The 14,342-nt window shown below is 44.5% G+C and overlaps 1 protein-coding gene across 2 annotated transcripts in view; it reads left to right on the top strand.

The window, feature by feature from the left end:
• CACNA2D3 (calcium voltage-gated channel auxiliary subunit alpha2delta 3) overlaps window positions 1–14,342 on the top strand; it is a 930,450-nt gene that overhangs the window by 851,741 nt on the left and 64,367 nt on the right. For both annotated transcript variants that reach the window (XM_025377234.1, XM_025377233.1), the window contains one exon: window positions 14,199–14,274. In XM_025377234.1, coding sequence (XP_025233019.1) covers window positions 14,199–14,274 — 76 coding nt within the window. The remainder of the gene's footprint in view (window positions 1–14,198; window positions 14,275–14,342) is intronic.

Raw genomic sequence — 14,342 nt, 5'->3', positions numbered from 1 at the left:
GGAAGGAAGGAAGGAAGGAAGGAAGGAAGGAAGGAAGGAAGGAAGAAAGAGAAAGAAAGAAGTTTAATGCACGAGAGCACCACAAACCATCTTCCAAGAGGAGAGCACTGCCACCTTTCCTAACCTCCCCTTTGTGTCTCTCCCTTGGTCACTTTGCTGCCTCTCTCCAGGGAAGCAAGGCGATGCTTGGGAAGCAAGGCAATACTTGCCTAGGTGACAGCAGACCTTTCCCCTGACTATTCTGACCACTCACCTCGTGACCCATTGGCTGTTCCACCTGACAGTGCCATCAGAGGGAAAAAACATCCATTTCTGGGTCTGTAGTGCAGGTGGAAGGAAAACCACTGATTTATGTGAACAAATTAACAACTTGAAAGAATTTTGAGAAAGTCTCACAGCAGCATGTGAAACAATCTAAGAGGCAAAATTGGCCGCTCTTGGGCACTTTAGTTGACTCTTTGACCTGACTCTATCTAGCCAGCTTACATATGACCTAGTATCCAGGATCCAACTCACAGAACAATAGCTTCAGCAGCATGATGGTAATAATCATGGCTGCCTTCCTGAGCACCCACCAGACTCCAGGCTTGGGTTGTCCTTGACAGATCTTACCTCTTTGCAGGCTTTCCAATAACTCTGAGACAGGCATAAATAGGACCAGTTGCATAATTTGCAGGGCCCAGTACAAAATAAAAATGTGGGGCCTCATGTTCAAAAACTGTCAAGAGGTTGTTTTTTTTTTTGTTTTTTTTGAGACAGTCTCGTTCACTCTGTTGCCCAGGCTGGAGTGCAGTGGCGTAATCTCGGCTCACTGCAACCACCGCCTTCTGGGTTTAAGCGATTCTCCTGCCTCAGCCTCCCGAGTAGCTGGGACTACAGGCGTGCGCCACCATGCCCAGCTAATTTTTGTATTTTTAGTAGAGATGGGGTTTCACCATGTTAGCTAGACTGGTCTCGAACTCCTAACCTCAGGTGATCCCCCCAACTTGGCCTCCCAAAGTGCTGGGATTACAGCACTTTGCTTGCTGTAATCCCATGAGTCACCACGCCCGGCCTCTTGCAACTATTAAGAGAAAATCTAGTCTCAAAATCCTTTCATTAGAATTTGTTTACCCCCGGTAATGCAAATTCAATGTTGTCATGTATCCAGGGAAAAGGGGGAAAGTACAGCCTGCCATAGGAGTCTTCTTCTTTCAAGGTTCCTGACGGGGCCTTTGTTACACTCTGGACTTGAGATAAGAAGACTTCAGGTTGAGCACAAGATTCTCCACTCTGTGTCCATGGACAGTGTCTTCAGCCTTTCTGAGCCTGTTTCTTCATTACCAAAATAGGGACCTCAATGGATTTTCTGAGAATTAACTAAAATACAATATGTTAAAATACTTTTCAAATTGCAAAGCCATTGCAAACAGGAGATAAGAATATCTTTTGAGTAGAGTTCCATATGTCTGCGTTATTCTTATTTTCCAATTTTCTCCTGTTTTGTTTTGTTTGTTTGTCTTATTTTATCATGAATAATCCCCAAAGGATAGTTACTACATAGCAGTTACCTTTACAGCACAGCGTTGGGGTGGATTCGTGGACCTGAACTCTCTTGTGCATTAGCATCCCCTGGGAAACTTTAAAAACACTCCTAAGTTCAAGCTGCAGCCCAGGAAATTATATATTAAGTTGATTTGGGGATGGTGCCCAGGCACTTGTGCTCTTTAAAAGCTTCTCTGTGATTCTCATGTATAGTCAGCATCAAGACACCAGGTTAAAAGCATGGCACCAGTCTAGCTACTATGCTCTTAGGAGTCACCTGATCTCTGCAACAAAATAGGATGAAAATAATTATTCAAATACCTACAAGTGAGGGATAAATGGAATGATATGTGAGTAACTGAAGTGTCCCCAGCTTGAAGGTACATACGTGCCTACAGCCCACCCTCGTGAGCGTGGGCACTCAGCCTCCTTCCTGGATGTCTCCCATTGTGACCACAGGGGAGATGCCTGCAGGGCACAGTCAGCTGGCACAAATGGATCATATCACAAAGTGAGAGCTCCTGGGGGTCCTCTCTGATCCATGACTTCCACCTTTCTGTGTTTCCTCTGTTCTTTCTCCTCTTTCTAGACTTCTAAGCAATGTCTGAATCCATCTCTTCCTAGAGGGAAGAGCCCCCAGCCCATCTTTTGGAGGTCGATTTCTTGGATTATCTTCTTGTTCCCGCATCCTCCCCTTAGGGTGTGATGGGAGGGGCCCCCACCTTCAGTGCCTTGATGGTGCTTGTATTAGTCCATTCCCCCACAGCTATAAAGAAATACCTGAACAATAAGAAAAAGAAAGAAAGAAAAAAGCAATACCTGTGACTGGGTAATTTACAAAGAAAAGAGGTTTAATTGGCTCACAGTTCCACAGGCTGTACAGGAAGCATGGCTGGGGAGGCCTCAGGAAACTTAGAACCATCACGGATGGTGAAGGAGAAGCAGGCATGTCTTTACATGGCTGAAGCAGGAGGAAGAGGGAGGAGGGGATGTGCTACACACTTTTAAACAACGAGATCTCGTGAGCACTCACTCACTTACTCACTATCACAAGAGCAGCACCAAGGGGAGAAATCTGCCCCCATGATCCAATCACTTCCAATCTGCCCCCATGATCCAATCTTGGCCCCACCTCCAGCATTGTGGGTTAGAGTTCAACATGAGATTTGGGTGAGGACACAGATCCAAACCATATTAGCACTTTACTCTCCTAGAGGCCCCAGGGTGGGACTGGAACTACTGATGCTAGGGCAAAACACTAAGCGTATAGACAGCAAGGATAACACTCTGGGTTAATCTCAGGTAGGGCACCTTGCTCCAGCAAAATATCTAGTAGATTGCTAGTAAGGCATGAAAAAACAAAGGCTCTTCCACCGTTGTCCAATTCCTCTCCTCCCTTTCCCCTGTAAGTAGTGTAATACATCTTGCCTGAGTTCCACATAGCTGGGCACCAACCTGGATATGAAGTGCCATTTGTTAGACAAGAGGCACAAATATGACTTTTAGGACATTTGAGCCAGGGAGACTGAAGGGAAAGTTGGAATGAGTTCAATATGGAGCCCAAGGAAAGAGCAAGAGCCTTCAAAAAGCAGGTAAAGAAAGAAATCTTCACTGAAGGATGAAAATGTGGCTGTTATCAAATATCCAGAACTTGAGGGTTTACCCTGGGTTTTTTGCTTTTACCAACATCCTTGTGATTTCTGGAAAGACCAAAGGCTTTTCCCTTGTTCTTTGTCTATCTGATTATGCTCAAGGTCAGAAAGACCAGTGGAGCATACCTGGCCCTTGGCTTGCTGGAAAATGGACTACTCTTGAATAACTTGTTTTTGTTTTTGTTTTTGCTTTTGAGCCACTAATAGTACCTACCTTTCATGGCCATTGTCTTATCTGTCTCTCCCTTTTTTTTTTTTTTTTTGGTTGCAACTGCTAGTGTGTGTGTGTGTGTGTGTGTGTGTGTGTGTGTTGTTTTGCATGGTTTTTCTTGTTTGTTTTTCTGCTGTGCTTGGTGCAACACACTTCAGCTTTTACCCCTCCAAGGCCATTCATATTTTCCCTAAGGGATCTGGCAAATGTCCTTGTCACTGCACCCCACAAATGTTCATTAACATGGCTGGCTTGTGTGGAATTCCCTGTGGCAGCTTCTTCTGCTATTTAAATCACCTTTCTAAAAGGAGACACATCCAGGTAGACTCCAAGACTCATATCATTTCTTATCATTTCTACTCCTGTCTCTGTGTAGTGGGACTTGGGAGCTTTTTCCTGTCTTTGGTAATCACATTACACTTCGGCGAGTGCCCTGGCCTTGGAGTGTAGAGAGTGTTAAAGGAGAATTCTGTTATGTTTGGATGGCTGCTCGCCTTTAAGGCCAACTGCCCCACTGATGTCTAATACTCAACAACTCATGTAATGAGTGTAATGGCTTCTTGGCTTCCTGCTGACCTGACCATGTCCTCAGAATTATGCTTTGTCAGAGGTGGCATTGAAAGGAACAAGGAGACAGATTGGCTTGGACAAGTATATTTCTGGGCCAAACTTTCTGGAATGCAGAAACATGGAGCTTCCAATGAACCACTCTTTAAAATCCAAAAGCTGCTGCTCAAGCATCCCCAGTTACAGCAATAACATTAACTGCCCTCATCTTCACCATGCAGTCCATCTCATTTGTTGGATGTTAACTATAGGCAAGGCATTATTCCAAGCAGTTAACATGCATTACCTTAATTAATCCCCATCACAATTCCATGAAGTAACTACTATTATTATTTCCATTCGACAAACAAGGGACTAGAAGTGGAGGCTCCCAGCAACTTGTCAAGCTCTCTCACAGACATGAGTGAGAAGACAGAATTTGAACTCATGTCTCTCAGATTCCAGAGCATGTGCTCCTGATCACCATTCATGTCTTCTCCGTAGTTGGAGCAGACTAGCATATCTTCTACAGAGATTTTTCTTTTTACATTCATATTTGCTCTGCCTTAAGAGATAGTAAAAGAAAGTCTTTCTTTCTTTCTTTCTTTCTTTCTTTCTTTCTTTCTTTCTTTCTTTCTTTCTTTCTTTCTTTCTTTCTTTCTTCCTTCCTTCCTTCCTTCCTTCCTTCCTTCCTTCCTTCCTTTCTTCCTTTCTTTCTTCCTTCCTTCCTTCCTTCCTTCCTTCCTTCCTTCCTTCCTTCCTTCCTTTCTTTCTTTCTTTCTCCCTTGAGACGGAGTTTCGCTCTTGTCACCCAGGCTAGAGTGCAATGATGTGATCTTGGCTTACTGCAACCTCCGCCTCCTGGGTTCAAGCAATTTTCCTACCTCCACCTCCCGAATAGCTGGGATTACAGGCACCCACCACCATGCCCAGCTAATTTCTGTATTTTTAGTAGAGAAGGGGTTTCACCATGTTGGTCAGGCTGGTCTCAAACTCCTGACCTCAGGTGATCCAACTGCCTCAGCCTCCCAAAGTGCTGGGATTACAGGTGTGAGCCATTGCGCCTGGCCAAAGAAAGTCTTTTAATCAAACTTGGAGTCCAATGTATTAGTTAGGAATTGGTCCAGCCACAAATAACAGGAAAATCCAAATTAACAGGGACTTAAAGAACATAGGAGGTTGTTTTCATCTCTTATGGTAAGGAAGTCTGAAAATACTAATTTGGGACCCTCATGTTACAGACTCAGGACCACAACTTTTTCTTCTACCTTTCTCCAAGATGGCTTTTAAGCTCAAGGTTACCTCATTGTTCAGTGTAGCTGCTGAGCCCCAGCCATCACATCTGCAATTCAGGCTTGCAAAAGAAGAGTTCAGGGAGTTCCAAAAGGTCCAGAAGGCCAAGTTTCAAATTACTTAATTAACATTTATTTAAATAAATGCTTTAAATAAGATTTTTAATGTGTTAAGCAGCCTCCCGTATAATATTTGTGCTTAATCACTTGGCCTCACCTCACTCCAAAGAAACCTGGGTAATGTGCGTATTGAAAAGTTAGAGTTCTGCTCACCAGAAGAGGAGAATAGTTATTGTGAAACTACTGATAGTCTCTACCACATCCAGCAGGCCCGAATTTGCTTCAAACCATACGAGTCCTCTGGCTTCCTCTGATAACCCCTTTGGAAATCTTTGAGTGATGGGGCTGTATTCATAACTCTTAGTCTCCCCCACCCCAAACCCACATGCCCAATGCAGTCCTGAACACAAATTGTCGTAGCCACCCTCCAACCACCTGTCCATGTGCCTGCCTGACCCCAGACAATAGAAGTAGGAACACTCCATAACACCTGTTGGGTTTTACTAATAATAATCATGACAGCAGCAATACCAATACTCAGAGGTACTGACATTTATTAAGCCTCAATGACATGCCCCACACTGCCAAGTGCAGTACAGGCATCATTATAGTGTAGTTGCTATGAAATGTAGACCTGGCTTCACCAATGTGGCAGAGCCCAAGGACGCTCCCCCAGAATCAGCTCTCTTGCTTCAAATGGGTTTTGCATTAACTCATTCCCAAAGCAGAATTCAGCTTTTTCCTTCTAAGAAGGCAAAAGAAATTTAATATTTTCAATATCGAATTAATTGCGATTCCATTTTCCCCATCAGTTTAATAAGTGAAGCTAATTTCCATGGGAGGGGCTGCGTGAATGGGCAAACCAGCTGGCAACTATGTGCATTTCCTGGGCACCCATGAATTTGATTCCTTGCCCCAGGAGCAAAGCAAATGTGGTTGGTAGAGCAACATCCGCTCTGACTGGGGACAGGGACTGTCTTGATGCTGGAAGGTTGTTAGTCTCCCCAGAGCCCCCTTCTTTCAGAGGACCCTCTCTTCTTGGCTCTGGTGCACTTACACTTGTTTATCAAATCTGTGCTGCTCTCCAGGACAATGGGAAACTCTGTTCATCCTTAAGGTATGCAGGTGGCACCTCCTATTTGGTGAGTCAAGGAAGTACCCCTGAATATGTCCAGACTGGTACTAAGCCCTGGGAAGATGTGTCTTCCCATTTGGGTTTTAAAGTGGAACCAACCCAAATGTCCATCAATGACAGACTGGATAAAGAAAATGTGGCACACGGAATACTATGCAGCCATATAAAAGGATGAGTTCATGTCCTTTGCAGGGACATGGATAAAGCTGGAAACCATCATTCTCAGCAAACTAACACAAGAACAGAAAACCAAACACCGCATGTTCTCACTCATAATTGAGAGCTGAACAATGAGAATACATGGATACAGGGAGGGGAACATCACACACCAGGGCCTGTCAGGGTGTGGGGAACTAGGGGAGGGATAGCATTAGGAGAAATACCTAATGTAGATGATGGGTTGATGGGTGCAGCAAACCACCATGGCACATATATACCTAGGTAACAAACCTGCGCATTTTGCACATGTATCCCAGAACTTAAAGTATAGTAAAACAAAAAATTAAATAAATAAAGTCCAGTTCCTGCCTGCAAGCTACTTACAGTTAAGGTGAGAGAGGAAGACACAACACAAGAAAATGCCAGTGAGATATATCACATTCTAAAATTCATGGCTGGCAAACCTGTTTGCACATTAGAATTCCTTGGGGAGCTTAAAAAATAACTTATACCAGATCCCCAACCCAGACTAATGAAATATTGCAGATAGGTGAGATGCTCAGGTATCATCATGTATAAAAAATTACTTTGGCCCAGCTCAGTGATGGATGCCTGTAAGCCCAGCACTTTGGGAGGCTGAGGTGGGGGAAGTGCTTGAACTCAGGAGTTCGAGAGCAGCTTGGGCAACCACCTCCAGCACATGAGACCTCATCTCTTAAAAAAAAAAAAAAGAAAAAAAATTAGCTAGGTGTGGTGACATGCACCTATAGTCGTAGGTATCCAGGAGACTGAGGCAGGAAGATCGCTTGAACTGAGGAGTTGAAGGCTACAGGGAGCTATGATCATGCCACTGCACTGAAGCCTGGGTGACAGAACAATACCCCATCTCAAAAGAGAAAAGAAAAGAAAATGTATTTGAAGTTCACCAGGTGATTCTAAAAGGCAGCCAAAGTTGAGAATCACTGTTTTAAACAAATGCCAATGTGTATGCCTTAGGAATTGAGAACGAGTTTACGTCCCATTTTCCAGATTCTTCTGATGAGGACTCATCCCCACGAGATCCCTAAGGAGCAAGATATCTGCCGAGTAGCTGGGACTATAGGCATGTGCCACCACGCCAGGCTAATTTGTATTTTTAATAGAGATGGGGTTTCACCATGTTGGCCAGGCTGGTCTTGAACTCCTGACCTCAAGTGATCGGCCCACCTTGGCTTCCCAAAGTTCTGGGATTACAGGCATGAGCCACCACACTTGGCCTTTAATCAATTAATTCTTATGGTTACTGTTCTTATTACCTGGGTAAAATGCTGATGGGATTAGTATCTCAGTATCTACAACTTTGTTTCTCTTTATCAACTTCCATTGATGAAAGGTATTGATTTGGTGCCAACCAGATCCTCTGCTTAATCTACCAAATGAGTGACGCTTTCTTGTTGCTCCCCAGTCAGTGTTCAGCAGTGAACCCTGAGAGGTCCTAATAGCCTGTGTGAGGTTTATTCTTGGCTAATGATGGGTGCTCATTAGTTAAGCTGTTTAACTAATTTCCAGTTGGAGGGCTCAAAGGCAGTAGGACCGGGGTTTTGTAAATTCACTGCCTCTGCTGTGTTAGAGACACTGCACTGATCTTAAAGAACAGTGCCATCTCTGCAAGAAGTTGCTGTGGGATGAGATGGTGACTGATACGAGCAGGAGAGAAGGGAGAGCACATTTTGGATCTTCTATTAGCACTCCTATCAACAGGTTGAGCTTTCTACTTTCCTGGCTTTCTGAGATGTAAGAATGAGTAAGGGCTTCCCATGGCGACAGTCTCTTTGTTAAGAATTTCCTGTGTTCCTGCCCCATGCCTTTTCAATTGCAAGTTGAAAGCTGCCCCCAGAGGACACATTTTATAGCACAAAAAAAGAAGACATATTTTTACATGCTACCTTAGTGAGTCATTTTGCTTCTCAGACTTTTCAATTCGGAATTGCTTAATTATGTCCCATGATGGATCTCTATGTCAAATGCCTCCCTTGTCCTGTTTTTAGGGCTGTATTTGCAGACATTAAGCTGTTTCAAGATTGTTTTTAGGCCAGTTGTTTAGCCAAAGTGAGCTAATTTGATGAATCATTACAGGAAAATTACCTGGCCTCATGGTACATAGTAGGTGTTTAATAAATGTTGAGCCCCACAGTTGCTAACCAGCCTAAATTAGCCAGCCTAAATTAGCTGAGCTTATGCTGTTAAAATGCAGCCTGCTAATTCTTAGAGCAAATATTTTTCTTGGTCAGGATTTTTGTCTAGTTGGAAAAGAACAGGATCAGCAAAATGGCTTTAAACATGTCTTAATGTCAAGAGTTTGTCATCCAAGGCTCTACCCAGCATGGGTTCGGGGCTACCAGGCTTTGTTTGCGTTGCTTTGAGCTGCTTCTTCAGAGGCCGTATCTGCCTTCTGTGAAAGTTTAAAGTTTCAAAGTTCCACCCATCCGTGTGGGCACACAGTGATGCTAATGATAAGGTCGGTTGGAGTGGCCTGGTGGTGATGTCATGGGGATTAAGGCATGTTATCTGTAATAAGAATACACCCCCACTGCTGAGTGCAGCTGCACACAGCACCAGCCTTGGGCTGGGCATGATTCTCAGAGCTGATTTTAGAGTCAAATGAAAGCAGGCAATTATCATGTTCTTTAACTATAATCAGCCGAGCAGGATACAGGTAGCCGCAAAATGGAGTTATTTAAAACAGTAACAAAATCACTTCAAAAAGGGTAATAATCTGGAAGTCTCTTTCTGCAACATCTAGTTAAAGCTGTCCAAGTGTGGAGAAGACGGGGAAGGCTTATTTTGTAACCTCCTCAATGGCAATAGTATCGGGAAAGCCTCCTTTTGAAATAGAGGAGTGGGGGACAAGGGGAGGGAGAGCCTTAGGACAAATACCTAATGCACATGGGGCTTAAAACCTAGATGATGGGTTGATGGGTGCAGCCAACCACCATGGCACATGTATTCCTATGTAACAAACCTGCACGTTCTGCACATGTATCCTATAACTTAAAGTAATATTTAAAAATAAATCAATAAATAAAAGACAGGAACCTTGGCCTGGGGGCTGCCCCGGAGCAATTTAGTTTAGCCCCAACACGTAAACTAGAGCCTTTGAAAATGATCCAAGGAGAATCCTGAGTTTCCTGCCATCTGTCAGAGTAGTTACCATGGTAAGAGGTATTCACAAGCACAGCCAACTGGTCCAGTCTGGCCTGGTGACTCCTCATTAACCCTTCACCTTGGGTTGAAAGTTGATTCTGGACATTGGTTATGAGACCTTATCTTGGGCAGCGTTTCTTGTGACATTCCAATAAGACCCTGGGCTGGGGAACAGGTCTGAAGTCTAAGCATTTCTTAGAATCTACCAGATCCTGCTTCTGAGCAGAGAGCAAAAGGAGGTGGATTCAGCTTGGCCCCCTACTCCATCTGGCTCTGTCACCAGTGATGTATGTGAATTTGTGAATATTTATGTAGGCTGGCTAAGACTTGGTTTTCCCCTCTGTAAAATGGAGATGATTATAATCTATCTTGTAGGGATGTATATAGAGGAGTACCTGGCTTTTGGTTGCTAAACAGAGTTCAGTAGACATCAGCTGTTGTTATCATTGCCCTCCGCTAAGAAACCCATGGACAGAAGTTCCTGCATCATCTCTTGGTAACACCACACAGCTTCTGATGGCGTCCTTGTATTGCAGTAGCAAGCATGGATTTTGCTCTGCATTGTCTGTGCCAGTGAGCTAAGAACACCAGGAGCCTTATTCATCTTTCAGCCAACTGGGTAATGCCTGTGTCAATTCCCATTGCATTAAACACCAGCCCATTAATTAGTAGTGGCAATGAAAAGATACCAATAATTATAACAGCAGCTATAGCCATGCTTCCTGTTGAATACTTCCTGTCTAGCAGGCACCGTGCTGAATGTAACACATAGATAACTTTATTTAACCCTGTGACCACCCTATAAGGTAGCCATTATTCTCACCATTTCACAGATAGGAAAATGAGGCACCAAGAGGGTTAAAAAGACATTGTTATAAGTGGATGAGTTAGGATTTGAGCTCAGGTATTACTGACTTCAAAGATGGCATTTTCACCGTGTCACACTGCCTTCCCTTGAGCCTTTGGGAACAGCACAGCTTTAAGAGCCCAAACGCTAACAAAGAATAAAATCAGTCTTCTGTTGTAAGAATCTTAACAAAGTTGGCACACTTAGAGCATTTTTCAGTGTACTTCTACACAGCTGGTTATTTAGATCTCAGAACGTCTCTGTAACTGTTTAATAAGTCAGGAAACGAAGCCTTTGAAGAGTATCAGCAAGCTGCTCAACAATGCACCCTGGAGACCGAGCACGGTGGCTCATGCCTGTAATCCCAGCATTCTGGGAGGCCGAGGCAGGCGGATCATAAGGTCAGGAGTTCGAGACCAACCTGGCCAACATAGTGAAACCCCATGTCTACTAAAACAACAAAATTAGCTGGGTGTGGTGGCATGCGCCTGTCGTCCCAACTACTCCGGAGGCTGAGGTGGGAGAATCGCTTGAACCTGGGAGGCAGAGGTTGCAGTGAGCCGAAACCACGCCAATGCACTCCAGCCTGGGTGACAGAGAGTGAGACTTCATCTCAGAAAAAAAAAAAAAAAAGAGAGAGAGAGAATGCACCCTGAATATACGGCAGGACCAACTTTTGAAACCATGGCCATTCTGCATCCATGGCTATGAGACTCCAAGTACATGCACGTTCCTCTCAACCCCATGCTGCCTCTCACCTGGCTCTGGCACATGTTTTAGCTGTAGAGACAGCGTTGGGCAGTGGGAAAAGGATAAGTCAATACCAATTCTTGCCAAATGCTAGAAAGTCCTTGCAGGGGTACCTGTAGAAATCTCCTGAGTGAGGATGGAGATCGTGGCATGGCAGGCCAGTCAGGGACCAATTAGAGTTGTCCATTGTGGTCTGCAGTTGAGTCTGTGACCTATCTCGGTGTCTGGGTTAGTGCTAGGACTGTGTCAATGGTGAGAGCATTTCTGTGAGAAGTTTATGCAGGGACATCCCCAAGCCTAATGTTTGGCTGATTTATGGTCTTCGTTTCTGTTTGTATAAACAAAGCTTCAAAGCTTCTTGCTTGCATCTGTGTAAGGAAAAAGCCAGAGGACAGTGAAGAAATACTCTGATGAAGAAAAGACCTTGAGGACTGGCTATGTGACCACTGGTATCCCCTTGGGCTTTGCTGCCCAAGGAGTGCTGTGTGCTGCTGCTGGTTAGGAGCTGGCTTTCATCTTTCATTTGGTCAAATGTGGCTGGTTTTCTGCTTGGTACCCACAAACGACTGTGTTTAATCCATTTATCAGTAATATCCGTAACTTACTGTCCAGATAAGGAGGCCTCCAGATCACATTTTGCAGTTGGCCCCTTTGTTCTCAGTTGTGTTGTCATCTGTGTAACATTCGTGCAATCGAGCAATCATTTATGCATTCACCCTTTTAAAACTGAATGCCAGGCCGGGCGCGGTGGCTCAAGCCTGTAATCCCAGCACTTTGGGAGGCCGAGACGGGTGGATCACGAGGTCAGGAGATCGAGACCATCCTGGCTAACACGGTGAAACCCCGTCTCTACTAAAAAATACAAAAAACTAGCCGGGTGAGGTGGCGGGCGCCTGTAGTCCCAGCTACTCAGGAGGCTGAGGCAGGAGAATGGCGGGAACCCGGGAGGCGGAGCTTGCAGTGAGCTGAGATCCGGCCACAGCACTCCAGCCTGGGCAACAGAGCGAGACTCCGTCTCAAAAATAAATAAATAAATAAATAAATAAAACTGAATGCCTTCTGTATGTTGGGTGCTGTACTAGGTGCCAGAGGTAGGTGTGAAACAGAGTCAACACCAATCCTGCTGCTTGGAGCTTTTACATCTAGAGGTCTTTCCAACACAGCAGTAAGTGCACTCAACATTAACCATTGTACTATTCTAGGAAGGAATTCCTGTGGGGAGAATTTCATCCAGTCATGTAGAAGCACATGTATTAAAGTGTTTAAAATCTCATCTGGCAGTTGTTATGTAACTCAGGCTGGACTTTACGTGTCTCTCCTTCGGGGTGCTAGGCGTGGTGGGAGGGGATGCCGAAGGGAAGGGTGGGAATGCCAGACTCCTTTGGCTATACCTTTCAAGCATGGGATAAGGTGTTCATGCCATCTAAATACTGGAACATGTATAGGGGCAAAGAGGGAGAGCTTGCCCCATCACCCCCCGAAGGTTTGCTGAAAATGAACTGACAAAGGGCAGGTGAATAGGAAAAAAAGGCACACAAAATGTATTTTAATATGGACAACACGGGGAATCATAGTAGAATGGTTACCCAGTAACCCAATGGGGTACAGATGCTTAAATGCCCATCTTCATAGAGGGAGGGGAGAGGGGGAAATAGGGCTACTTGAGGGATAATAAATGACTTTGAGGGGGAAACGAGTGGGCCTACTGCTCAGACAATGTTTAGTAAATAATTTCAATGGAAGTTGAATGGGATGGAGAGCTGACAATGGTTGGGGAGAAGTTGGTCTGGGCTCTAGGTGTGGTGTTTAATTTTCAGTCTCTTTCTCTGTGATATGAGTTGTAATCTTCTCTTCTCTGGTGAATGAAATGTCAGGAAAGGCAATTGTATTCCTCTTTGGCAGATATGGCTTTTAGGTAGAAAAGGGAACTTCAGAGAACAGCTTCATCCTGTGGTTTGGGAGAGACAGGATTAAGAGACTGTGGGGTAAGGGAGACAGGGAGCAAGGTCGGAGAAACCTTGAGACTGCTTCATGTCGAAGCACCATATTTTAGGGTAATGGTTTCTGAGTCCCAACACATGCTACCGGAAATTGCCATTCACTTTTCCTTTGTAGAATTGTTGGTGGGGGAATTAAAGTACATTGAATAATGTTAAAGTAAAACATTTTTGCAACTGTGTAAAGGTCATAATGGGGATGAAAGCTTTACTTTTATCACCAATGTAGGAAAAAAAATGTCCACTTTGTTTCATAAGCTATGCTGTTTTCAAAATAAGATACATTCACTCTTATGGTGGTGACAATAAGGAGTAGGGATTACAATTAGTAAGCCACTGGTTTCCCACACATTGTCAATGTGCAGGGCTTATCCTGGTCCAAACCTGCTTCCTGGTGCTTGAGAAACACAGAATCCTGCCATGTTTTATCCCAAAGTGGCTCTTCTTGGTTCTCCTGTCCCTTGGAGACATGGCCCAAGTAAATTCCATCCGGGTCTTAGAATCCAGTTCAGAACAGCACATTCCCTTTGGAATATCTTGCTCAATGCAGACCGTCCTTCTTCAGACCAAATGACTGTTACATCAAGTTAGATGGGTCCTCATCCCCTTCTACCCTTCCCGACACCTTTGTTCCCTTTGTTCTTCAGATTCCAAGTAATAACATGACTGTGCCTTCAGCACTGGCCTTTGCTGGGCTCCTTGTTCATCATCCACGTTAGAGCTGCGTGGTGTTTGTCACTGTTGCCCTTGATGATAGTGACTGCTCACCTTGTAGTACATAGCATCAGTTGGTTCCCATGTTTTCTCATTTAGCGAAGCTCCCTTCCATTTTTCTCCTGTAGAATTACCCTTTATGACTACCAAGCCATGTGTAGAGCCAACAAGGAAAGCAGCGATGGCGCCCATGGCCTCCTGGATGTAAGTACTATGCTGTCACCCAGAAAACAGCTGCATATTTCTGTCTTTCTCCCTGAGTGTTATCTTCC

The sequence above is a fragment of the Theropithecus gelada genome, chromosome 2 (genome assembly GCF_003255815.1).
Source record: "Theropithecus gelada isolate Dixy chromosome 2, Tgel_1.0, whole genome shotgun sequence".
In the NCBI taxonomy this organism is placed as follows: domain Eukaryota; kingdom Metazoa; phylum Chordata; class Mammalia; order Primates; family Cercopithecidae; genus Theropithecus; species Theropithecus gelada.
The sequence above is the reverse complement of the archived record's forward strand: the minus strand, read 5'-3'. Positions and strand labels throughout refer to the sequence as shown.